Source organism: Archocentrus centrarchus, chromosome 20 (assembly GCF_007364275.1).
Source record: "Archocentrus centrarchus isolate MPI-CPG fArcCen1 chromosome 20, fArcCen1, whole genome shotgun sequence".
Lineage (NCBI taxonomy): Eukaryota > Metazoa > Chordata > Actinopteri > Cichliformes > Cichlidae > Archocentrus > Archocentrus centrarchus.
In genome coordinates this window covers 3645310-3668293 of record NC_044365.1, presented here as the reverse complement: position 1 = coordinate 3668293, position 22984 = coordinate 3645310, and the positions used below count along the sequence as shown (strand labels likewise).

The 22984-nt window shown below is 40.1% G+C and overlaps 2 protein-coding genes across 2 annotated transcripts in view; one reads left to right on the top strand and one right to left on the bottom strand.

Moving 5' to 3' along the window:
* The window catches only part of LOC115799317 (melanoma receptor tyrosine-protein kinase-like), a 278847-nt gene that overhangs the window by 189636 nt on the left and 66227 nt on the right, over positions 1–22984 (bottom strand). The gene's annotated exons all lie outside the window — the stretch shown is intronic.
* On the top strand, positions 15931–21193 carry LOC115799331 (cytochrome P450 2J6-like). The gene is made up of 9 exons (XM_030756438.1): positions 15931–16210; positions 17355–17517; positions 17629–17778; positions 17983–18143; positions 18814–18990; positions 19080–19218; positions 19589–19776; positions 20424–20565; positions 20702–21193. Exons 1-9 carry the CDS (start codon positions 16043–16045, stop codon positions 20875–20877), a joined length of 1464 nt encoding a protein of 487 aa, XP_030612298.1. The 5' UTR covers positions 15931–16042; the 3' UTR covers positions 20878–21193.

The following is a 22984-nucleotide window of genomic DNA, read 5'->3' as shown; positions in this document are numbered from 1 at the left end:
TAGTCCCCTGTTTCCCTGTGTCAAGTCTACGTGTACCTGGTCTAGTCACTTCCTGTTTTATTTTGACAGTCTTGTGTTCCCTGTGCTTTGTGTTTAGTTTTTGCTTCCTCTGTTATTAGTTTCATTTGCTTCACCTGTTGTGCCCTAGTGTTTCCTATTGCCCTGATTACCTAATGTGTATTTAGCCCCAGTTTTCTTCTGTTCTTTGTCGTGTCGTCGCCGCCTCCGTTTGTGTGTGTTCTCCGTATCCCGTATCCTGTAGATTAGTTCTGGCTTCAGTCCAACCCTGTTTAGTTGTTTGTATCATCTTTCCAATAAATCACACTAAGCTCATCCGTCCTGAGTCCAGCATTTGGGGTCTCCCTGTTCCTGCCACACACAAGCCATGACACATGTTGGCTATAAAAGGATGGAGGCCCTCAAAAAGTGGCAAAAGGGGTCTGTAGTAAAGCAGACAGCCACTATATAGGGAACAGAGGTTCTATGTACCTAATAGAGTGGGCTAGGTGCTTCTTTTTGGCACATAGACAGCTATGTGTCAAAAAAGAAGTAACAGTAACACAGGTGACTGCAAAAAACTTGATGAATGTACTAAAGCTACTTTCAGATGCTCCCTTATTCACAAGCAGTCACAACAGCAGACGGCTTTAATTTAGCAGATTTTTATGCAACCTAACACAACCCCAATGGGATCATTTGTTCGAGAGGCCAATGTGTAAACCATTATACTATGGAGCCATTCCTTGGTACATTTACTGTATAAGGGGACCATAACAGGCTGTATCTAAACAGTATTCCAAGAAGAAAGAAAAGTCAATAAAAGGCAAACTAGGCAAAACTGTAAGAGCTCCAACATATCGGGCACAACACGTTAAATTTACAATTTGAAAATGGGTTTAAATATTTTTCTAACGTGATTTACATGTGATTATCGCTATAGGGCTTAAATTTGTCTGTGTTAGATTCTTTCCATATGCTGGGAACTTCCTGTTGTTTCAAGAAGGACTCGAAAATGTCTGAAAATCTCCCACTGAGTTCCTCACACACGTCTTCAGTCATTTTGTCCCAAAGCATCAGGACCAGGGCTTTGATCCCACTAACCTCCTCAGTTTGAAGCTTAGAGCTGATTGTTCCTTCCTAAAACGCTCTTCATTTAAATCAGTGACATCATAGCTGGAGTAAATTTCTCTTATGCTAATACAGCATCAGGTTCATCAGAGAAAGTAGCAGTGTGTAGTGGAGGTCAGTGAACCCAGAATGCCAAATCCAATAAATAATAAAATCAAAAGTAAAACTGAAAACATGAGCAGTAAGGAAACAAGAGAACACATGGAAGCTAAACCAGGAAGAACAAGGCTGAAAATGGACCACGATACACTAACTGAGGGGAACCTGCACCCTGACAGCTTCAGCTGCTTCAGATTTGCATTCACTGTGACATATTCACTGTGAACCTTCTTCAGCTAGGACTGTGAAACACAAACTTTGTCTAATAAACTTGCATCTTTTATTCAGACTGGAGTACTGTGGTCTGTCAGAGATCAGCTGTGATTATCTGACTGCAGCTCTGAAGTTCAACCCCTCCCATCTGACAGAGCTGCGCCTGAGTGGGAACAAACTGCAGGAGTCCGATCTGAAGCAGCTCTCTGATCTTGTGGAGAATCAAGACTGGAAACTGACGACTTTGGGGTCAGTAGAAAGTACAACACTACAAAACTATTTTCAAGGAAGAAAACTCCAGCAGACAACACAACAAGACACACAAATGTGTAGACAGTGTAAGAATATGTAAGGTTAGCACACTAAAGCAGAATCAGTTATGTTCACACGGGTTATTTGGGATCCCTTTGCATGGATGCTCAGTCTAACTGTTCTGGTTGTATCGACAGGATTGACAGGATGATTAAACCTTCTGCTGAAAAAACATGTGAGTCTGTTATTTATTGATATTTTAACAATAGAATCTCATGTGAAATGACTGTGTGCTCATTTTATTATTGAAATCATGTGAGTGATGTTCTTTTGGAGGTGTGGGAAGACATCTGCAAAGTAGCATCAGAGTATTTCCTTTAAGGGCTGTAAAAGCTCTAAAAACATATTAAATAAATGAATAAAGGACCATAAAATATTTTCAAACATCTTGTTTTGAGTTAGAAATGCTCTTAAATTTATATTTACCTGCTTTAGCAACTGGTTTGTTTCAACCAAACTGTGAAGCACTTGTGTGCCTTGGAAAGTACTGTCCAAATAGTTATTGTTTAATAATTATTATCATTATTAAAATATTAATATCAATAATAACAGCTAACTCAAAGCCATGAGTTGACAGAAGCTTTAAGCTGCTGCAGTGGGACTCTGATGGAAAGTGTTGGAGGGAATCCTGAATTATTCTGCTGTTTGTCTCCCATCAGGTGACTCTGGGGTCAAACTGGATCCAAGCTCTGATTTGTCTGAGGAGCCAACTAAGGTGAGACAAGCAAGCGATCATTTACACAGGTGTAAAGACTCTAATGCTCAGCAGGTCCCAGAAGATCAATTTCATAAAATTTGTATGATGGAAATAACTGAGAGGCCTTCAGGACAGAAACTACCTTTATGTGTAGAATTTGCTTGCACCACAACGCTGGACTGATTGACTGGATGTTATCAGGTTGCTTTAAGCTCCAGTGTTGCACCTGAGAAAATGAGTATATATAATATCTGTGTGTTTCTTCAATGGCTATTTGTTTATTTGTGGATTAAACAAGTATTATTGTTCCTTTCTGAATTCCAGCCTCCATCAAGCTTCACACCTGAAATGCAAACTGAATCTGCACAAACGTCCTACAGGTAACTGCATCATACTGTACAACCACAGCTGCTTCCAGCTGTTCTTTCACATTTCTTAGTAACATTTACATTTACTTTAATGGATTACACAGCAGTGGGGAACAAGTTTTATTACAGTAGAAGTCTTTCTGAAAGTGTTATGCTCTTCAGTGCCAACACAGTACAGAGCAGCTACCTAAACTCTGCTCCCAGTGAGGTCGATTATCTCGTCAATAGTTTTACATCCTCACTGCGTATAACTTTGGATACTGTGGCTCCTCTGAAAAGGAAAGCTTCAAATCAGAAGTGCCTGACTCCGTGGTATAATTCACAAATGCACAGCTTAAAGCAGATAACCCGAAAGCTGGAGAGGGAATGGCGTCTCACTAAATTAGAAGATGCTCATTTAGCCTGAAAAAAAGAGTTTGTTGCTCTATAAAAAAGCCCTCCGTAAAGCTAGGACATCTTACTATTCATCATTAATTGAAGAAAATAAGAACAACCCCAGGTTTCTTTTCAGCACTGTAGCCAGGCTGACAAAGAGTCAGAGCTCTGTAGAGCCGAGTATTCCTTTCACTTTAACTAGTAGTGACTTCATGGATTTCTTTACAAATAAAATTTTAGACATTAGAGAAAAAATTATTCATAACCATCTCAAAGATTATTCTTCATGTTCGGCTGCTTTCAGCACTGCTGGTATTTGTTTAGACTCTTTTGCTCCAGTTGATCTTTCAGAGTTAACTTCAATAGTTACTTCCTCCAAACCAGCAACATGTTTGTTAGATCCCATTCCTACTAGACTGTTCAAAGAAGTCTTTCCAATTATTGATGCTTCAATCTTAAAAATGATCAATCAGTCTTTATTAGTTGGCTATGTACCACAGACCTTCAAGGTGGCTGTAATTAAACCTCTACTTAAAAAGCCATCACTTGACCCAGCTGTCTTAGCTAATTATAGGCCAATCTCCAACCTTCCTTTTCTCTCAAAGATTCTTGAAAGAGTAGTTGTAAAACAGCTAACTGATCATCTGCAGAGGAACGGTTTATTTGAAGAGTTTCAGTCAGGTTTCAGAATTCATCACAGTACAGAAACAGCATTAGTGAAGGTTACAAATGATCTTCTTACAGCCTCTGACAGTGGACTCATCTCTGTTCTTGTCCTGTTGGACCTCAGTGCAGCTTTTGATACTGTTGACCATAACATTTTATTACAGAGATTAGAGCTTGCTATAGGTATTAAAGGTACTGCACTGCAGTGGTTTGAATCATATTTATCTAATAGACTCCAATTTGTTCATGTAAATGGGGAGTCTTCTTCACACACTAAGGTTAATTATGGAGTTCCACAGGGTTCTGTGCTAGGACCAATTTTATTTACATTATACATGCTTCCCTTAGGCAGTATTATTAGAAAGCACTGCATCAATTTTCATTGTTATGCAGATGATACTCAGCTTTACCTATCAATGAAGCCAGATGACACACATCAATTAGTTAAACTGCAGGAATGTCTTAAAGACATTAAGGCCTGGATGACCTCTAATTTCCTGCTTCTAAATTCAGATAAAACTGAAATTCTTGTACTCGGCCCCACAATCTTAGAAACATGGTGTCTAACCAGATACTTACTCTGGATGGCATTACTTTGGCCTCCAGTAACACTGTGAGAAATCTTGGAGTCATTTTTGACCAGGATATGTCCTTCAATGCACATATTAAACAAATATGGAGGACCACTTTTTTGCATTTGCGCAATATTTCTAAAATTAGAAACATCCTTTCTCAGAGTGATGCTGAAAAGCTAATTCATGCATTTATTACTTCTAGGCTGGACTATTGTAATTCATTATTATCAGGCTGTCCTAAAAGCTCCCTGAAAAGCCTTCAGCTGATCCAAAATGCTGCAGCTAGAGTACTGACAGGGACTAGAAAGAGAGAACAGATTTCTCCCATATTGGCTTCTCTTCATTGGCTCCCTGTTAAATCTAGAATAGAATTTAAAATTCTTCTCCTCACATACAAAGTCTTGAATAATCAGGCACCATCTTATCTCAAAGACCTCATAGTACCATATCACCCCAATAGAGCACTTTGCTCTCAGACTGCTGGCTTACTTGTGGTTCCTAGGATACTTAAGAGTAGAATGGGAGGCAGAGCCTTCAGCTTTCAGGCGCCTCTTCTGTGGAACCAGCTCCCAGCTTGGATTCAGGAGACAGACACCCTCTCTATTTTTAAGATTAGGCTTAAAACTTTCTTTTATGATCAAGCTTATAGTTAGTGCTGGATCAGGTGACCCTGAACCATCCCTTAGTTATGCTGCTATAGGCCTAGGCTACTGGGGGGTTCACATAATGCACTGTTTCTCATTCACCTTATTTACTTTGTTTATACTCCACTCTGCATTTAATCATTAATTGATATTAATCTCTGGCTCTCTTCCACAGCATGTCTTTCTCTCCCCTCAGCCCAACCGGTCGCGGCAGATGACTGCCCCTCCCTGAGCCTGGTTCTGCTGGAGGTTTCTTCCTGTTAAAAGGGAGTTTTTCCTTTCCACTGTCACCAAGTGCTTGCTCATAGGGGGTCTTTTTGACTGTTGGGTTTTCTCTGTATTATTGTAGGGTCTTTACCTACAATACAAAGCGCCTTGAGGCGACAGTTTGTTGTGATTTGGCGCTATATAAATAAAATTGAATTGAATTGAATTGAATTGAATTAGACTCATAACATGTATGTGCAACTGGAGGTGATCCGATCCCAGCTTGTGTGACGCAGTACCCCCCCCAACTCGGCTCTCTCACTGTTGTCTTGTCTCATGTGCGCTGTATTTAGTCTTGTTGTCTGTTTGTGTGTGTTCATTGTTGTGTTGTACTGTTTGTCTGCTTGTGTGGTTTCCCTGATGATTTCTTTGTTTGGATTATTGGGTTTTGTTTTCTCCATTCTTATAGATTTGCTGCCTCAACCTGAATAAAAGTTAGTTTTTTGTTTGTTTAATGTGTATCTGGGTCCACAGTCTGAGTAAACCATGACAACGAGAAGCCTGGAAGGTGAGTCTTCTTGGATTTGATCCTGATTGCTTCTGTGGGGATCAGTTTGTGCTGACAGTTAACCCAGCAAAGAATACCAGACTCCCTTCATCATCAAGATCCTGATGTGGTGGATTCTGTTTGATCTGAGGTGTCCCCAAATCTGATAATATAATATCAGCAGTGTATTGTTGTGAAGAGTTCTGATGCAAAAGCTCATCCAGTGATAACAAAGTCCTTGGATGAAACCTCTGAGGTGATTAACCACAGTGACATGTGAGTCAAACCTGAGATGCTGAAATAATGATCTGGCTTGGCTCAACAGCCAAAGCAGCAACATTTCAGAGGATCCAGAAGGATCCAGTCACCTTGGTGGGTGTGACAGTTTGGACTGGAACCTGACTGTGAAACTGAGCGGGAGCTTCAGCTGTTCTTGTTTGTTTCTTGTCAGTTTCTTTTTCCATTTCTTCTGCCGGGGATTGGGAAGCAGAGGCTGCAGTGGTGATTAATCTCTTCTTATTCTACAGGTTCAGGTGTCCCACTCCAGGTGTGTTCCAGTGTACTTTCACTAGACTGGTGTTTGTCATGGCTCAGGAGGCGGAGCTGCTGTACAGGACTGTCCAATGGGATGAGAGCCTTCTTCAACCGGCTGCAAAAACAGCAGCAGGGCCGCTGTTTGACATCACCTGCTCTGAGGATGCAGTCCGTCAGCTCCACCTCCCACACTGTGAAACAAAGGAGGGTGAGCCTGTGCTGTGCTGATGTTAAAAATTAAACAGAAAAATGCAATAGTAATGTATTGGAAGTATAGCGTACACTCAGACTTATATTAGGAAAATGATCTGAAATTAAGAAATTAGTGCTAAAGAATAAACATGAACTTGAAGATGAAAGCAGATTAGTTTGAACTTCCTGAAGTGTTTAAGATTAAACCCAGTGAGAAACCCTCTGCAGAGGTTTAACGGCTCTTTGCTTTCACAGCGCTGTGTGTCGATGGCCTGCTGTCTGCTGCCCACATCTCTGATGAAGGAATGAGCATCCTGGAGCCGCTGGAGATCACTGACACTCACGTGGTCGTGAAGGTCCCTCACCTCTCTGCCTTCGGCCTCATCTGGGATGTCTTCAAACGCTTTCTGAACATGGCGAGGCCGATAAATGGCCAAGTTCTGCTGTTCTTCCGACCCTCAAAAATCAACGTGTTTCTGCTGCAGGAAAATATCCCCGTGCAAGAGGTAAACTGTTTCAGACCTCTTCACCCTGCGGTTCCCATCAGAATTCAAATGATTTTTTAGCAGCTTTCTGGTGCTTCCACAAGGAGCTTAAACAAGTCCAAAGTAAATATATGTGCAAGTTTTCTGGCCTCCCTTCACTGAATACTTGAATCACAGGGTCAGGCTCCAGGTAACATTTCTGTACTCACCTGCTCCACCTTCAGACCCCTCAGGTCTGCTGACCAATCACTGCCCTTCATTATTCACTCCTATTAAGGATCCTGAGCTGTGGGCATTTTATCTTTGTGACCCATGATGTTGATTAATTTACTTTGGTCAGCATTCACTGTTTTGAAAGAGTGCTATAGATAGAATAAATAAAGTGTTCATCATTAACATAATGCATACTGTCCCATCACTAAAGGTTAAAGTCCAGCAAACACCTGCTGAGTACATCGAGAGCTCTTCCGACTGTCTGCTTAACATCAATCACAGTTACAGTGTTCACTGTGAACCCGCGGCCAAGACAATCCAGCCGGAGGTGAGCTGAGAACTGCTGCAGAATCAGTCCTGGATCAGCCACTCCTCATCAAACTGACGAGTTTCTGTTGATTTCCAGCACGCACTGTTTCGATCAAGGTTTGGACCAAATTATCATCCAACATTTGAGGTTTTCCTGACTGAACTCCAAAACAGTGTGACCTTGGTGGTCCAAGACCAAGATAGGACAGAAGCCTGGAGACGTGAGGTTTACCTGACAGGTAAAGGTTCCACCTGGCTGCAGCAACAGAAGTGACCCTGTAAACTACAAGGATAATTTATAAAAGTACAACTGAAAATAGCTGAACTGTGTTTTTCAGAGTGCTGTTAATTGTCTTGTCTTTTTCTTCCAGAAACTTTAATGACGAATTCCCCGATGGAGGGCAGTGTCCCGGCAGTGGAGAGACTGTTCAGTGTTCACTCACCGTTAAATGAAAGAGTGAATGAAGTGGTTTTAAACAGACTTCTGGATAAACTCCTCGAGCAGCATGTTATAACATACGAGGAGATGGAATCAGTCAGATCACAGAGCGGAGCAGGTCAAAAACAATACATGATCGACATAGTGCGACAAAAGGAACCGCGGCCAAGTCAGTTCTGATTGCTGCTCTCTGTACGGAGGATCCATACCTTTCCGAAGAGCTACAATTAATGTGACGCAAGAGAAACGCCTACAGAAGCTGTGATGATGGGTCTCAGTGATCGCTGCTGGACAGTCTCATTACATACTGTGAGTTTGTTTTAAAAACTTCAATTCTGAAAGTGAGTCCCTCATTAAAACCTGGACTTTGGATGGAGGCTGAGACTGGAAACCTCTGAGAAGCTGACTCTGCAGCTCAAGGTCCTGACTCAGGAAAACTGAGTTTTCTGGTCTTTTTGCCTGACCATGTCATGTTTTCACCTGTCAGTCTCTGTCAGCAGTATAACTCAGCAAGTGCTGCTAAAAGCAGCTCACAGCAGCAAAGCCAGCAGTGGTCACTGATGGAGAAGTCCTGGAAAACCTCAACAACTCACCTCAGGATCGCTGTCATCGGACAGACGGGAGCTACACACACTCATCGAGCCGTATCATAAAGGTTTACAGCCTCCTCCAGAGTAAATAGTCGTTGATGCTCCACAGCCCAGTGTGATTATTAAAATGTTGAAATAAAGTGTGTACAGAAATAAACAAACAGTAGTTGGAACACACTGGCTGGGCTGCTGTGGGGTCCAGAGGGTTAAAGTTAGATCACTGTGGCTGTCAGTGGACCTCTTCAGTTGCCTGTTTCAGAGGTTTCGCTCTTTTTAATTCTTTCTACCTGATAAAGGAAAAATATGACCTGACTGAATCGTGTAGGATGCTGAGAGTGGAGCTCTGTGTGTGGAGGCTTGGTAATTATAAACACCAGCTCTGAACACACAAACAAATATGGTGGATGCTAGTTTCAGTCGGGGTGTTTTTGGTGCTCAGTCTCCCTTAATCCCTCATCTCTGGACCGTCACTTTTAACAGCCACTTAGATGGATGCAGCCCCACAGTTGGGACACACGCTTTGTCTCTTGTAACTTGTCCTTAGTTGTACCTTCTGTGTCTCGTTATCCCTGATGAGCGTCACCTGTGTTCCTGTTCTCTGGATGCTTTGTGTTCAGTCTGCTTCTCCTGACACAACATGACAGGTTTTCTTTGTTGTTCTTCTGAATCTGTCCAGTCCAAATTATTGAAAACTTTCTTTTCATGTGATTGTTTTTATATTTATTTTAATACAGAGCATTAATATTTATACCAACCACCCCTTTGACCTTTTTCTTATATAATAGAGATTCCTGCAGCCCATGACACAGATTCTCATATTTCCTGCTTTTCTGCTAATTAGTTTAATTCCTGTGAAGGTTTTCAGTCCATGCTGGTTGTATTTTATTGTGTGATCATCTCTGCTGCAGATACGTTGCTCCAGGGTGCATCAGCTGCCGCCCAGCTGTGGAGTGCAATATGGAGGTCAAGTGGAAATGTTGGTAGTCTTGAAATGACGTATTTTTAAAAACTGGCTTTCACTCTGAAAGTGATTCTGTGTCTGACACACAGAAACTTGGACTTCTTTGAATGGATGCTGAGCAGGAAAGACGGTTTGTTTGGCCACTGAGTGAAATTTGCTGTTAATACTTTAAATCCCAGATTAAACACACAGCTTCATCAGCCGGTTTCCCAGTCATGGATTAAGCATGGTCCTAGACTAAAAGGAAGAAGTCAATGAAGACCACAACAGGAGAAAGTATTTAGTCCAGGATTAGACATAATCCCAGTATGGGAAACTGGGCCCATAAGTGTAAGTAGGTTTCATCAAAGGCTTTAAGTTCAGAGTGCTATTCTTTATTTCTGTCACTAGATGGAGACAGAAAATCATTTTCAGCACTGCGGGTGGTGCAGAAAATCCAAGATTTAAGAAAAAATACCTCATACTTCACATTTTATCAAGTTTTTGTCCTTTTGCCTTCATCAGTGTCCAGTGAAGAGAAAAAGGAAGGTGGGGATAGAGTTGAGGAAGACCCACAGTAAAGGACCACAGGTCTGACACCAACCTGTGGCATCTGTGGGCACCTGCTCACCCACTGAGCCACCCTGCCGCCCCATGTTTGATCTTTTTTAGGCTGATAAAACTTACATTTTTTTTAAATTTTACATTCAAAACCTCAAAATTATAATCATTTCAATGTGCTTTGTATTGCAGGGTAAAGGCTTCAGATCTTTTATTTTCTTATTTATTTTTTCAGTCTTGATCATCTGAATCTAGTAAATCAAAATTGTGACATTTTAACAAATATTTTTGTACTTATGTACTAATATCTGTCTCACCTGTTCTTTATTTAATAAAAATCATAATCATAGTCTTTTTCTTGCTGCCATCGTTTGGATTTTTATCTGTAAGGAACTGAAACTCACTCCAATTGTTAAACAGCTGATTAAACAGCTGATTGGTGAGCCTCAGCTCAGCCCTGGACTAAACTCAGGACAGCTGGATGGTTCAGCTACTCGATGAGCTGCAGACTGACTTTGAGTTTCTGGGCTCAGAGTGCTCCTGGACTCTTAAACACCACAGAGGCTGAAAGAAAACAAACTAAAAAAAATAAAACTGTCTTTTAAACATTAATGAAACAATTATAATCCAGCAGATTCTTCCCTGTATTAATGACACAGTTGAGTCGAGTGTGTTAACTTACACAGTCAGCATTTTTGATGGCTTTCTTTCCCGTGTTCAAATAGACTTTATTAATAGAGTAAATCTTGTCCAAGTTTACTGACCAAAGCATTTAAAGTGCTCACACATTCATACAGAGTGTTCAATAATAAACTACAGTTTTCCTCTCACACTCTGCTGCTTTGTTGCACCTTGTTGCTCTGAGGCTGTATTGTGTATTTAACCTCTCAGTTTTTTTTTATTGGATGAGGACAGAGGATCAGTGGTGGGCAGTAGGAGTGACAGATGGGTTGAAGGTGGGGGTGGGATTGTATCATGGATCTGCTCTGAGCCTGTTCTTTGCAGTGCTGATGGACAGGCTGACAGGTGAGGTCATCATCTGTGGATGATGTTTGCAGACGACACTGATCTGTAGCGGGAGCAGCGAGAAGGTGGAGGAGAGGCTGGAGAGGTGGAGGTGTGCTCTGGAGAGAAGAGGAATGAAAGTCAAAAGAAGTAAGACAGAATGTGTGTGTGAATGAGGGGAAGACAGGTGTAACAGTGAAGGTGGATGAGTTTTAATACCTGGGCTCAACCATCCAAAGCAACAGACTGCCACAAGAGAGGTGAAGGAGAGAGTGCAGGAAGGGTGGAGACGAGTGTCGGGTGATTTGTAACAGAAGGAGAGCAGCAACAGTGAAGGGGAGGTTTACAGGCTGCAGTGCAGAGGAGGGAGACAGGATATACTGGACAAAGCATGATGAGGATGGATGCTTCTGTCCTGATGAGAGTGTTGGAGAAATTCTCGTAGACAGAGCCTTTATAAGTAATATAGTTTATTACAAAAGGAACAATGTCTTTATCCAGCTGATGAATGGGAGAGGATGCCCACTCTTCCTGCTCGTCAAATAAGACAATTACAAGAGTTTTATACCTTCATATCCACACCCACATCTCGTTTTGCAGCAAACATGAAATCACATGGAGAATCCGGCTTCAGCTAGTCTTTAAGCGTATGTGACAGACTCTGCATGTAACCATTTCCATATCTGGCTAATGTCGCATAAGGGAGGCCTCTGAACTGATGGAAGCACAGAGGGATCTTAAACATACACATCCTTATATAGACGGGACACGAAGTGAGTGGGGTTTTCACAGAGAGAGAAACAGTGCCTCTCAACTCAGGAAAAGGCTTCATATCTGCTATATCCCCTAAAACAGTAAAAACTCCTGTATGAAATATCAGACATGTAAAACATCAGATACTACAATAGAAACACAAAGAACTTCAAACGATGTCCAGAGGATTAAATACTAACAATCTCGCTCAAACATCACATCACAGCGTCGAGGTTCCCATTTTGCAACATATTTACCTTCACAGATGAGACAACTGAGCACATGATGCTAAAGAGACAGAGTTACAGATGAGGGAAACTAACAAAACGAGGAAGTGAAAGTGATAGGAGTGCAAAGTGCACAGGATTACAAAATAAGACAGGAAATTACTTAAAATAGAAACTCAAAACCACAATAGTGGAAAATGTAGCTGTCAGGTTTTGACACAGTCAGTGGGATAAAAAGGGGGAAAACAGTATGTTCATCACTCCATAGATTTTTTATTCTAGGAATGTGAAATCACCTACAGCCTCTTTAAATAGCTCTTCAAATAAAAAAAGATCATAGTCGACAGTTTCTACATCTGTAACAAAATACAAAAACAAACAAACAGAAAAACGCAGTAAACACATTGCTTGTGTATATGTGTGTGTGTCTGTGTGTGTGTGCCATGAAACATACAGCACATACAGCAAAACCAATGTTGCACCAAAAACAGTCCCACCGTAAACACTGCTGGGTAGGAACCAAAGTTCCTCATCACACGATTCAATAATAACTAACTTAAATGTTACAAATTAAAGTCATAAGATGGGATAAAATGCTAATTAATTATATAATAAAACTCAATTAGGTAAAATATTGAATATTTCAAAATTAAAGTGCAGCACAAATTTATATTATAATCCACACAAATTATATGTGACCAAAATAAATATGTGCCATAACTAAGGTTACAAAACTGTTTAAAAGACTATATTCAACAACCAACTGTTCACAAAATAGCAGCACTACGTGCTAAATGTGTGTAACATTAAGGACACACATGAACATCAACAGGGAAAAAAAAACTCCAAACCCAACAAACTCTATAACAGGGATCCTCAAATCCAGGCCTCGCGGGCCGGTGTCCTGCAGGTTTTAGATGTGTCCCTGATCCAACACACCTGAATCAAATGGCTGAATTACCTCCTCAGTCTGCAGTCAAGTTCTCCAGAGTCCTGCTAATGACTTCTGTATTTGACTCCGGTGTGTTGAAGCAGAGACTCATCTAAAACCTGCAGGACACCGGCTCTCGAGGCCTGGAGTTGAGGATCTCTGCTCTATAATAAAGTTCTGTGTCAGTGTAACAGATTAACAACACCTACGTGTAACATCAGACAAAAACAAACTGAACTCTTTGAAGGAATCAAAGCTCAAATCCAGCTGCATCCTGATGTTCTCCACCTGAAGCTGCTCAGAGAGCTAGCTTGGTTAGATGCTCGCTAACATGAGAAAATAAACACAGAAGAAAAGACACATAAACTATGTCTCGAGGGAAGGAAAATAGATAAATAAATAAAAATAAAGTATAATTAAATTAAGATGACCACAATTTAATTTAATTACACTTTATTTTTATTTATTTATCTATAAAACTTATTGCACAGAGCAACTAATTTAAGGGCTTTCTAAGGAGTCTAAATTTGTTAAGCCATCTGTTTATACATGTTTTAGCTTTAAGGTTTCTGCATTTGTGAATATAAAATCTCCCTAATAATAACACCATCCTGACAACAGAGTCCAAGTTAGAATTCTCCCACATTTCACTGCAGTGACTGTTAATGGGGGTATAATTGAATCCCCCTGGACTGCAGCCAGCTCCACATGCCATCCCAAAAAGTTTGCACCACCCGGCAGTAGAAGAACAGCTGATCCAGGCCTTCAGTATCACTTTCACAGAGCACACAGGGGTTCACATCCAGATTAAATTTGAGTCTCAGAAATTCATTAGTCGATAAATCTCATTTTGAAGTTAACTTCTTTAACTTTAGGAGGAAGAGGAAGTGAAGAGTATTTCCTTTGTTTAGCCTGAACCTGCTCGATCTCAAATTCTTTCAGAAGATAATTTCTTTTAACTGGATCAGGATCGACTTCATTCAGCAAACTCGTTCTGAAAATCTTGTGTGTGAGTCTGCTGTCACTAAAGTGAATGGCTGCTATGCAGAGCTGCCTCAGGAATCTTGGAGACAATGAGGGACTGGGATGGCTTTGGTTAGTGCTTTCTATCTCTCAGCTGTGCATTAACCTTAATGCTGTACTAGATCACCCTTCTCATCCATAAAATGATTGAATCTTTATTCATCCGTGCACAAAGATTTTTCTCAAGATCGAATATATCTGTTGATCCAATCCGGTGTACTGTGAGGAGGTAACGAAGAACCTGCTGATGGAAAGAGTCTGATTGGTAAAGAGCTGCAATCAAAATTACAATGTAAGAAAAAGGCTGTTCCACCACTTCATCAATAATTACATTAAGAACACGGAAGTGATGACGTCATTGCTGCTTGTGTGTTAGTTACCTTGTGGTCGCGTGCCGGTGTTTTATATGCGGTGGGACTTTTTCTGTAGCCGCTTCTCAGCTGGACTCTGATGTTGATGTTCTTCCTGACTGAGAAGTGTTTTTATCATCCCCCACACACTCGCTCCTTCCTCTGCTGCCGTGCTCAAAGACACTCCGTATGGGCAGACTGCTGCCGATACTTTGCGGACCAGCACAGACACACACACACACACACACACACAGTTGGCCGATGGCGCTCCCGGCTTAAACTGCTAAAGCGGAAAAATGATTTCATATCAACCCACAAAGGCTTCAAATGTTTCTTGGAAAAATAGTGTTGTGTACACCTATATTATTGCATGTATATGTTTTCTAAGGGTAAGACGTGGGCAAACCACCAAACAAAATGACTTGAGTCTGTTATCAAGCATAATGACCGTGTCATTCCAGGCGGTACGCTTACTTCATCAGGTGGCCGCACTGATACTAGCAAGCTAAATATTTCAGGGGCACAAAAATAATTTAGTATCTCGCACAAGTGCAAAGTTTGAAATGTTTTATTGGTCAAAAACATTTAATAATGGTCAAAAACGCATTTATGTAGGTTGACTGGCAATAGAACCGGTTCTTTACTTAAACGTTCTAACATGAAAGAACCCTCACAGATAATGCAATGAACAAATTATTCACTTTTTAATATCAACCTTAACTAAAAAACAAACAAAAAAAATAACTATTAAAATATGTCAATTCAGTTTGAAACTCTTTTTGGCCAACAAAAACAAAATCTAATCAAATAAATATCAATAAAAATAATAATATCCAACAGAAATAAATAACTGTGATACCTCTTTCATTTAATAGACAAGCTGTGTGCCTCACTGACAACACAGTTGCACTTCACAGCTCTGTCATTCAAAATAAAAGCACGTGAGAGGAACATTTCAAAATCAAGTGTTTTTCCCTCCGCTGTGTAATTTTTGGGTGAACCCCCCCCCCCCCGGTTCCTACGCCTATGTTCCTTTTAATCATAGTTTTTATTTATTTCAGTTAACGATAATGCTTTTTCCATTGCAATTTTCATTATTTTGTTAATGATAATAACCTCGATCTTAGTACTTTGACCTTTCTATGGATTTTAAATGGTACGACGTCACTGACGTCTCTTATTTATTTGGGAGGTGGGTTGGCTGCACTTCTGGGTTATAGTTGTTTATTTAATGCAGGAAATAATTGTTTCGCTCAGACTGTCAATCACGTGTTTTGTTCTGCCATGCTCTCATGATTCCTGCCATTATTCAACATAATGTCTTTACTTTTACCAGCTATAGTAACAATGTGATGTTTGCACAGTCAGACAGTATAAAATAGAATGGCATAATTAATTATATATATTCTATAATTCCATAATCAGTAATTTCTATGTGGATATTTCTACATTGTGGTACTGCTCGATTTGTTTTTACTTTGTTTCCTGTTTTTCTTAGTGACCTGCTTTTATTTTGAAAACCATCCTGGATACCAACGAGATCCCACCATGCATCTTTCCCTGAGTTTCGGTAATAAAATAGTCCGTCCATTTACCTGATTGCACTTTTCTGGTAGCAGCGCATACACTAGCCTGAAAAACTGAAGAAACGGTGACATTATGGAGTGGATTTGGAGCATTTTAATATTTTTGTGTCTTTTTCTGCTCTTCAGTAATATTTTGAAGGGCAAAGCGCCAAAAAACTTTCCTCCTGAACCGTGGCCTCTTCCGTTTTTAGGACATGTTTTCAGGATCAGACCTGACAGAGTTCACCTGCAGTTCAGAGAGGTATGAGTCCTAGGCTTTATTATTAAAATGCAATAATATGTCCAAGGCTTGAAGCAATATTCTGGGGAGCGTCTTTACTTTGAACTTGAAATAATCATTACTTTTCCTCGGTGAAGGAATATGTGAGTAATGTCTCCATCCTGGGTCTTTTCCGCATTCGTTTCAAATTTTGTTTGTGATTCTTAACTTATTGTAGTTTCGAGTTGTTGTTTCCAAGTAGTTTATGTTTGTTGTGTGAATTTTCTGCCCTGTTTCACTTACCATGCCTTACTTGTTTGTCTGGTCCGCATATTTATTCATGTCCTGTTTTACTTTGTTAGCTATTGTCTTGTGTTTTGTATTCAGCTTGACCTTTGTCCTCCGCGTGTCCTTTTTCCTCTCGTGTTTTTGTTTACGTCATCTGCGTCCTCCTCAGTTCGTTGCCGTCGTCAGTGACCCTCCTGCTGTGTGCTCTCCCGTCAGTGTGGCCCACAGCACGTGAAGGGCACCGAACCGGCAGAGTGGGTGCGCTTATAAGCCCACCTGATCCCCCGACACCTACCTGACACACTCCGCTTAAACAAAAGAGAAAAAAGCCTTAAAAATGTGTCCATACACCTCAGAAAGTATGTAGCTGCGCCCCTGCAAAAAATGTTTTATTCCCACCACCATTAAAATCCACCGCAACACATGCGAAAGAAAAAGGCTCGCGCAAACTTCCCAGCAACGCTGAGACTGGCAAAAAAAAATGGAAAACACACAGTTAGGCGCAATAATTTAATTGCAGTACTCAAAGTTTGTGTAGACCAACTCTGGTGGTTAAATAAAAGCACAGAAATCCCATCACCAGGTCTACAGGTTAAAAAAAAAAAAAGATCCACCTGTCAACGTAACAAGAAAGCTAGAATATCAGTGATGGATCACTGCAGCAGCATTCTAGTATCTGCACACATTACAGATGCAGAACAGGGATCTGTTCTCTGAATACATATAAAGAACTTTAAATTTGGAGGAAAAAAAACTGTTTGGGAATTATACTAATAATGACCCTGAGTTCCTATTCAGGGTCAGAGGAAGTGGATGGATGGATGGATGGATGGATGGATGGATTTCTTTTTAAGTTTTCCTCTGCTGATCCAACACCTGTCCACTGTCATTGTTTCAGTTTGCAGAGAAATATGGAAACATATTTGCCCTTCGGCTCTTAGGTCATAGAATTGTGGTCATAACGAGCTACAAGTTTGTGAAGGAAGCTCTGGTCCAGCAAGGAGAGGACTTCGCAGATCGTCCCACCGTACCATTGTTTGAAGTTATATTTGGAAATGAAGGTTGTGTGTTTTTTTTCCTTTTTCAGTTTTGTTTTTAATACAATGAATAGCATAATTGAGACACCAAATCAGTCTTTTATCCTGTGTAATTTTGTATATTTGTTTTCAAAGGTCTTGTCAGTTCAAATGGTTATCCATGGAAGCAGCAGAGAAGGTTTGCTCTTCATACACTCAGAAACTTTGGTCTGGGCAGGAAAACCCTGGAGTTATACATCCAGCAAGAGTGCCAGTATGTGACAGAGGCTTTCGCAGAGCACCAGGGTATTAAAATCTATGCTGCTTTATATTTATTCTGCTTATTACACAGACATTTTAACAAATTAGTGTATAAAAAATAAACCGATAATCAATTCTCTGTGCTGGAGCTGCAGTTATGAGGCTGATTTGTACACGTAAATAGAGATTGCTTACTTTGTTTTGATATGAGGTACTTGTCATCTCCAAATGTTCTGTTTTCATTTACAGGAAAGGCCTTTAATGCCCAACCACTGATAAGCAACGCTGTGTCAAACATCATCTACTGTTTGGTGTTTGGGAATCGATCTGAGTACACTGACAGCCATTACCAGTCCATTATTCATAAATTCAGTGAAATTTTGCACTTACAGGAAACCATGATAACACAGGTGAACCTCCTTCCAACGTGCTACATCATGCAATAGTTCATGCTAAATTGCATAACTCAAGAAAGCTTTATGCACATTGTGAAAACATAAACACACAAAACTGCTGCTGAGACTCAAAAGAGGGCTGAACAGGAGGGAAGCTTCAGAGGAGGATCTAAGAAAGAGGAGAGGAGAGCTAATGGGTAGTTCCAAAAAAGTCAATTTGCTACAGACGGGGGAAACGGAGAGCTTATTTGCCAGTGTGTGAGATTCTTTCTGGGAGGGGGAGGAGAGGCGGTGTGCTGTTGTGAGTCCAAAGTTTCAGGGTAGATAGATATATTTGAGCAAAGGTACCCAAGCAGCCTAATTTTTACATCAGAATCCATCAGCTCATAAAGTGGAGCCTTAAAACTCCCTATTAGGGCAATTATTCTGAAGAATTAACTGAATCAAAAATATGAATTTACCAAAAGCTTGTTAACCAAGCTTGTTAATTTTCCCCCAAATATTTTCCCCTTGTAAGTTTTATTTTTCTGCTGTTGTTGAATTTTCTTAGATTTCAGTTCTTTGACTGCAGAGTCTCCACAGACGTGGATCTCTGAACAGTAATGGTTATGCATTCATTAAAAGATGGTTAATCAGATTTCCAGAGTGCTGAATGATGTAATAACTGTTCTTCCCTCTTCTGTAGTTGTACAACATAATGCCCTGGCTGATTAAGTGGCTGCCTGGACCTCATCAGAAGATGTTCACTCTGGTGAAAGAGATTAATGACTTCATAGAAATCAGGATCCAAGAGCACAAAGAAAACCTTAACCCAGCATTGCCAAGAGACTATATTGATGCATTTCTGATAGAGATGGGAAAGGTAGACTCTGTGCTCGATCTGCTGTGTTTGTTCTTTTTGGTCTTGTAATGAAACAACAGATTTTAAATTCTGTTTTTTGTCTCTCATAGATTGAGGACAAAAATTCAAGTTTTGCTCTCAGCAGCTTACGTGCTTGTACCATGGACCTGTTTTTTGCAGGAACTGAAACTACTACCACTACTTTACACTGGGGGTTTCTTTACATGATCTATTACCCTCACATACAAGGTGTGTGTATGTGACAGCCAACATTACTGTGGATTCTGTAAAAAGCCTTCTCATGACTTTGTATTGCTGGGGGGCTCTCATACCTCAGTGTATAATATTGTGATTAAGGCCTGAACTGTAGGCCATGCAGGTCATTGCTGTAATGCAGAAAACAAAGTTTTTTACACTCTTGTATTTGTTTCAGCATTTTTATCTCTTTTTGATACTTAGTTTCAGCTTGGACTCAGTTTCCAGAGCAGCTCTGATTCTTTAAGTTTAGTTAACACATTTGAAAATACTAAAACTGAAAAGATATTTCCTGTATATTTTTCCATTTATGTTTGGTTGTAACTGTAGTAACCTCAGGTGGTTTCCTGTTTTCACTGTGCAGAGAGAGTCCAGGCTGAGATCGATGCTGTGATTGGTCCATCCAGACAGCCCTCTCTGAGTGACAGAGAAAACATGCCCTATACCGATGCTGTTATTCATGAGATACAGAGAATGGCCAACATCGTCCCCCTCAACGTGGCTCGTATGGCAACCAAGGACACTACAGTGGATAAGTTCACGATCCCAAAGGTACACGGCCCACAGTCTTTGTGGCAGTACAGCTGCTGATTCAAATCTGTCTGCTCCAACAGTCCAGCTCCCAACGTTGATCCCCATAAACTCATTTAAAGCCTGGATTAAAAATGTATCTGATATCTGTGGATAGTGCCCTGATCCCTAATAACTGTACTGTGAGTGAATGTTTTGGATTTTCTGTTAGGGCTCATCTCCACTGAGTTACTGAATTGAGCTTCCATATATGGTAACTTCTGACTGAAAAAGACTTGGTGGAAAAATGCAGAGTCCAAAACCAAAGGGTGACTTCACAGTGGCTGTGTCCACCTTTGAGTCGGTGTTTGTGAAGTTATGTCCTCACTGTGTTTGGTTTAGTGATGCAGTACGGTGGACCAGATAAAAACCAACTTCCCATGAATGAAGGACTCTTTCTGCAATGATTCATGAACACACATAATGATACCCTTATGGCGCTTCAGTAGACTGACGACCTTTCAGGATGTACCTTGTCTTGATAGGCTCCGAATCCTAAAACAATCAACCATTTTATTAAAACATCTGGCATCACCTGGCAAATAAACACAATATTCAAACACAATTTAGATTTTTTTTTCTCTTTTAGTATCTCAGTTCTTCAGGTTATTTTGGTGGTATGTTTTCAGGGCACCATGATCCTGGCTACCCTGGACTCAGTCCTACATGATGAGTCGATGTGGGAAACGCCACACTCTTTCAACCCTCAACACTTTCTGGACAAAGATGGTAAATTTCGAAAGAGAGATGCCTTCCTTCCATTTTCTGCAGGTTAGTTGGACCACTTATACTGTTTTAGCCAAGGCAAAGCATCATGTATCCTCGGCTTGTTGCAGAAGTGCAGTAAAATGTGTGCTATTAGAGAATATGTTGTCTGATTAAAAAGTGTCTTATTGTGTGTTCTCAGGTAAGCGTGTGTGTCTTGGAGAACAGCTGGCTCGGATGGAGTTATTTTTGTTTTTCACTTCCATGCTGCAAAGGTTCTCTCTCTCACCGCCTGTTGGAGAGCAGCCCAGTCTGGAGTTTCAGCTGGGAGGAACTCGTTATCCCAAACCTTACCGTCTGTGTGCTGTACCGCGTTAATCCACCTGGTTGTGTCTTTTTCTCAGCACAATGAATTACTGTCTTCCATCATAGTTTTTGTATAATTATTTAGAATGCTACATTATTTTCATCCTACAGCATCAGAAACATCTTACCCCAGAGAACTTTCCAGTAAATCTTTTGCATTCAACTTACTGTAATTTTTAACTATAAAAATTAAATATTCTTTACTATAACAGGGTTTGTACGGGTGCTGGAAACCCTTGAAAATGCCTGGATTTTAATATTGTCCTTTCAAGGTTTGAAAAGTGCTTGAATTTTTGATAAAGTGTCCAAAACTGCTTGAAATTGTAACCATTTAAGAAAATAAATAAAAATCTATCAGATTAAATAGTTCCACCCTCTGTGTTGAAGCGAGGTCCGGGCGATGCTGTAGCATACAACGGTATGCAGGATGATAACGGTAACTGTATGTACACAAAACACGGACAGCAGAGTTTTCAGGTTTCCAAAAAGTGATTTCTGATTTTTATTTTAATGTATTATCTTTGCTTACATCAGTAAATAGAATGGGGCGCAGAGGACTTATGAAGGGCTTAAATATATAAAATGAATAAATTAATTGTTTTACAAATATCTTTACGACTGCATTATTGTATCCACATTATAATCAATCCAGTCCTTTTTGGCGACTCTTTATAGAACAGTAATATTTTATTTGTTGTAATTTTTTTGTCAGTGATATTTTTTTAAGCCTCATTAATGAAGAATATATTAAAGTCATTTGCCAAGAAGTGATTGCAGCTTCTAACAGGAGCGTTGTTTCTCATTCACAATGATGTAATATAATTCATGAGATATGTCTGACACATGTTCCACAGATTTTAAACCAAAAATTAATCTACACCAATTTAAATACAATCATTTTTTTTTAATCACTTTTTGGCAGACACCAGCATATCTCCAAAACTCTCAAAGTCCCTGATGACACCAAGAAATTGCTAAATTTGTTGGCCGCTGGTGTTGCCAAAAACTGATTGCAGCTTCTACCATGTGACAGGAATGTTCTTTATGACTCAGAATGAGTCATAAATGCAGTGCAGTACAATGTTTTAATAGAGTATATTTGATACCAAGATTTCCAGAATTTTTCAACACCGGGGGGGGCTGAAAAAGAGTACACTTTGTAAAGTGCTGATAATTGTGAATGACCCCTTAATGTGCTGGAAAATATTGATCTTGAAAGTGCTTAAAAGGTGCTTGAATTTGATCCTGGAAAAGGTATACGAACCCTGCTGTAAGTGTGAAGGTTCACAATATTAAACTACAACTTGTTAAGTGATCAAATTTCATTGAATACTGAATCAACTTCAGACGTGTCCACAGCTGACTCTTCCAGGGGGGACACCAAAATCTGTAAAGATTAATTGAGGATAAAAAGAGAAATTATTTCACCACATTCCAATCATGTGTGACTGATGTACACAATAAAATCAAGTAAATCTGGAAGATATTTTTATTTTCAGTGTAAGGTTAAAATATCAGGAAAAAGTAGACAGTGTATTTTGCAGTGTTTCTTTGGATTGAGGGTAACAAATTTTGAAGGTGTTCTGCTAAAAAGGTAACCTCATGTTACTCTAACCCTCCTCTTCACCTTCCAGATTTCTATAAGAGATCAGCTCTTAATTTTACAGTAAACTTCATAAAGATTTAACATTTTTGTGTTTTTCCATTAACCTCATGGATCGTATTGTGTCTCGGGGCTCTTTGGAGCATTGAAATGAATCTCAGACACCTGTGATAATTAGGTTGCCAGGTGAGCCCAATTAACAGAAAACTACTTAAGAAGGATATGGCACATTATTAAGTAGGCCACAGGTTTCAAACAGTATGGGGAAAAGGAAAAGATCTCTGTGCTGGTGAAACATGGCAAATAATGCAGTGCCTTGGACAAGGTATAAAAACATTAGATAGTTCATGAAAACTGAAGCGTGATCATCGTATTGTGAAGAGACTTGTGGCTGATTCAGGGCACAGAGGGGTTCATGCAGATAAAGGCATAATGAGGAAGGTTTCTGCCAGACAAATTCATCAGATTTAGAGAGCAGCTGCTAAAATACCAATACAAAGCAGCAAGCAGTTATTT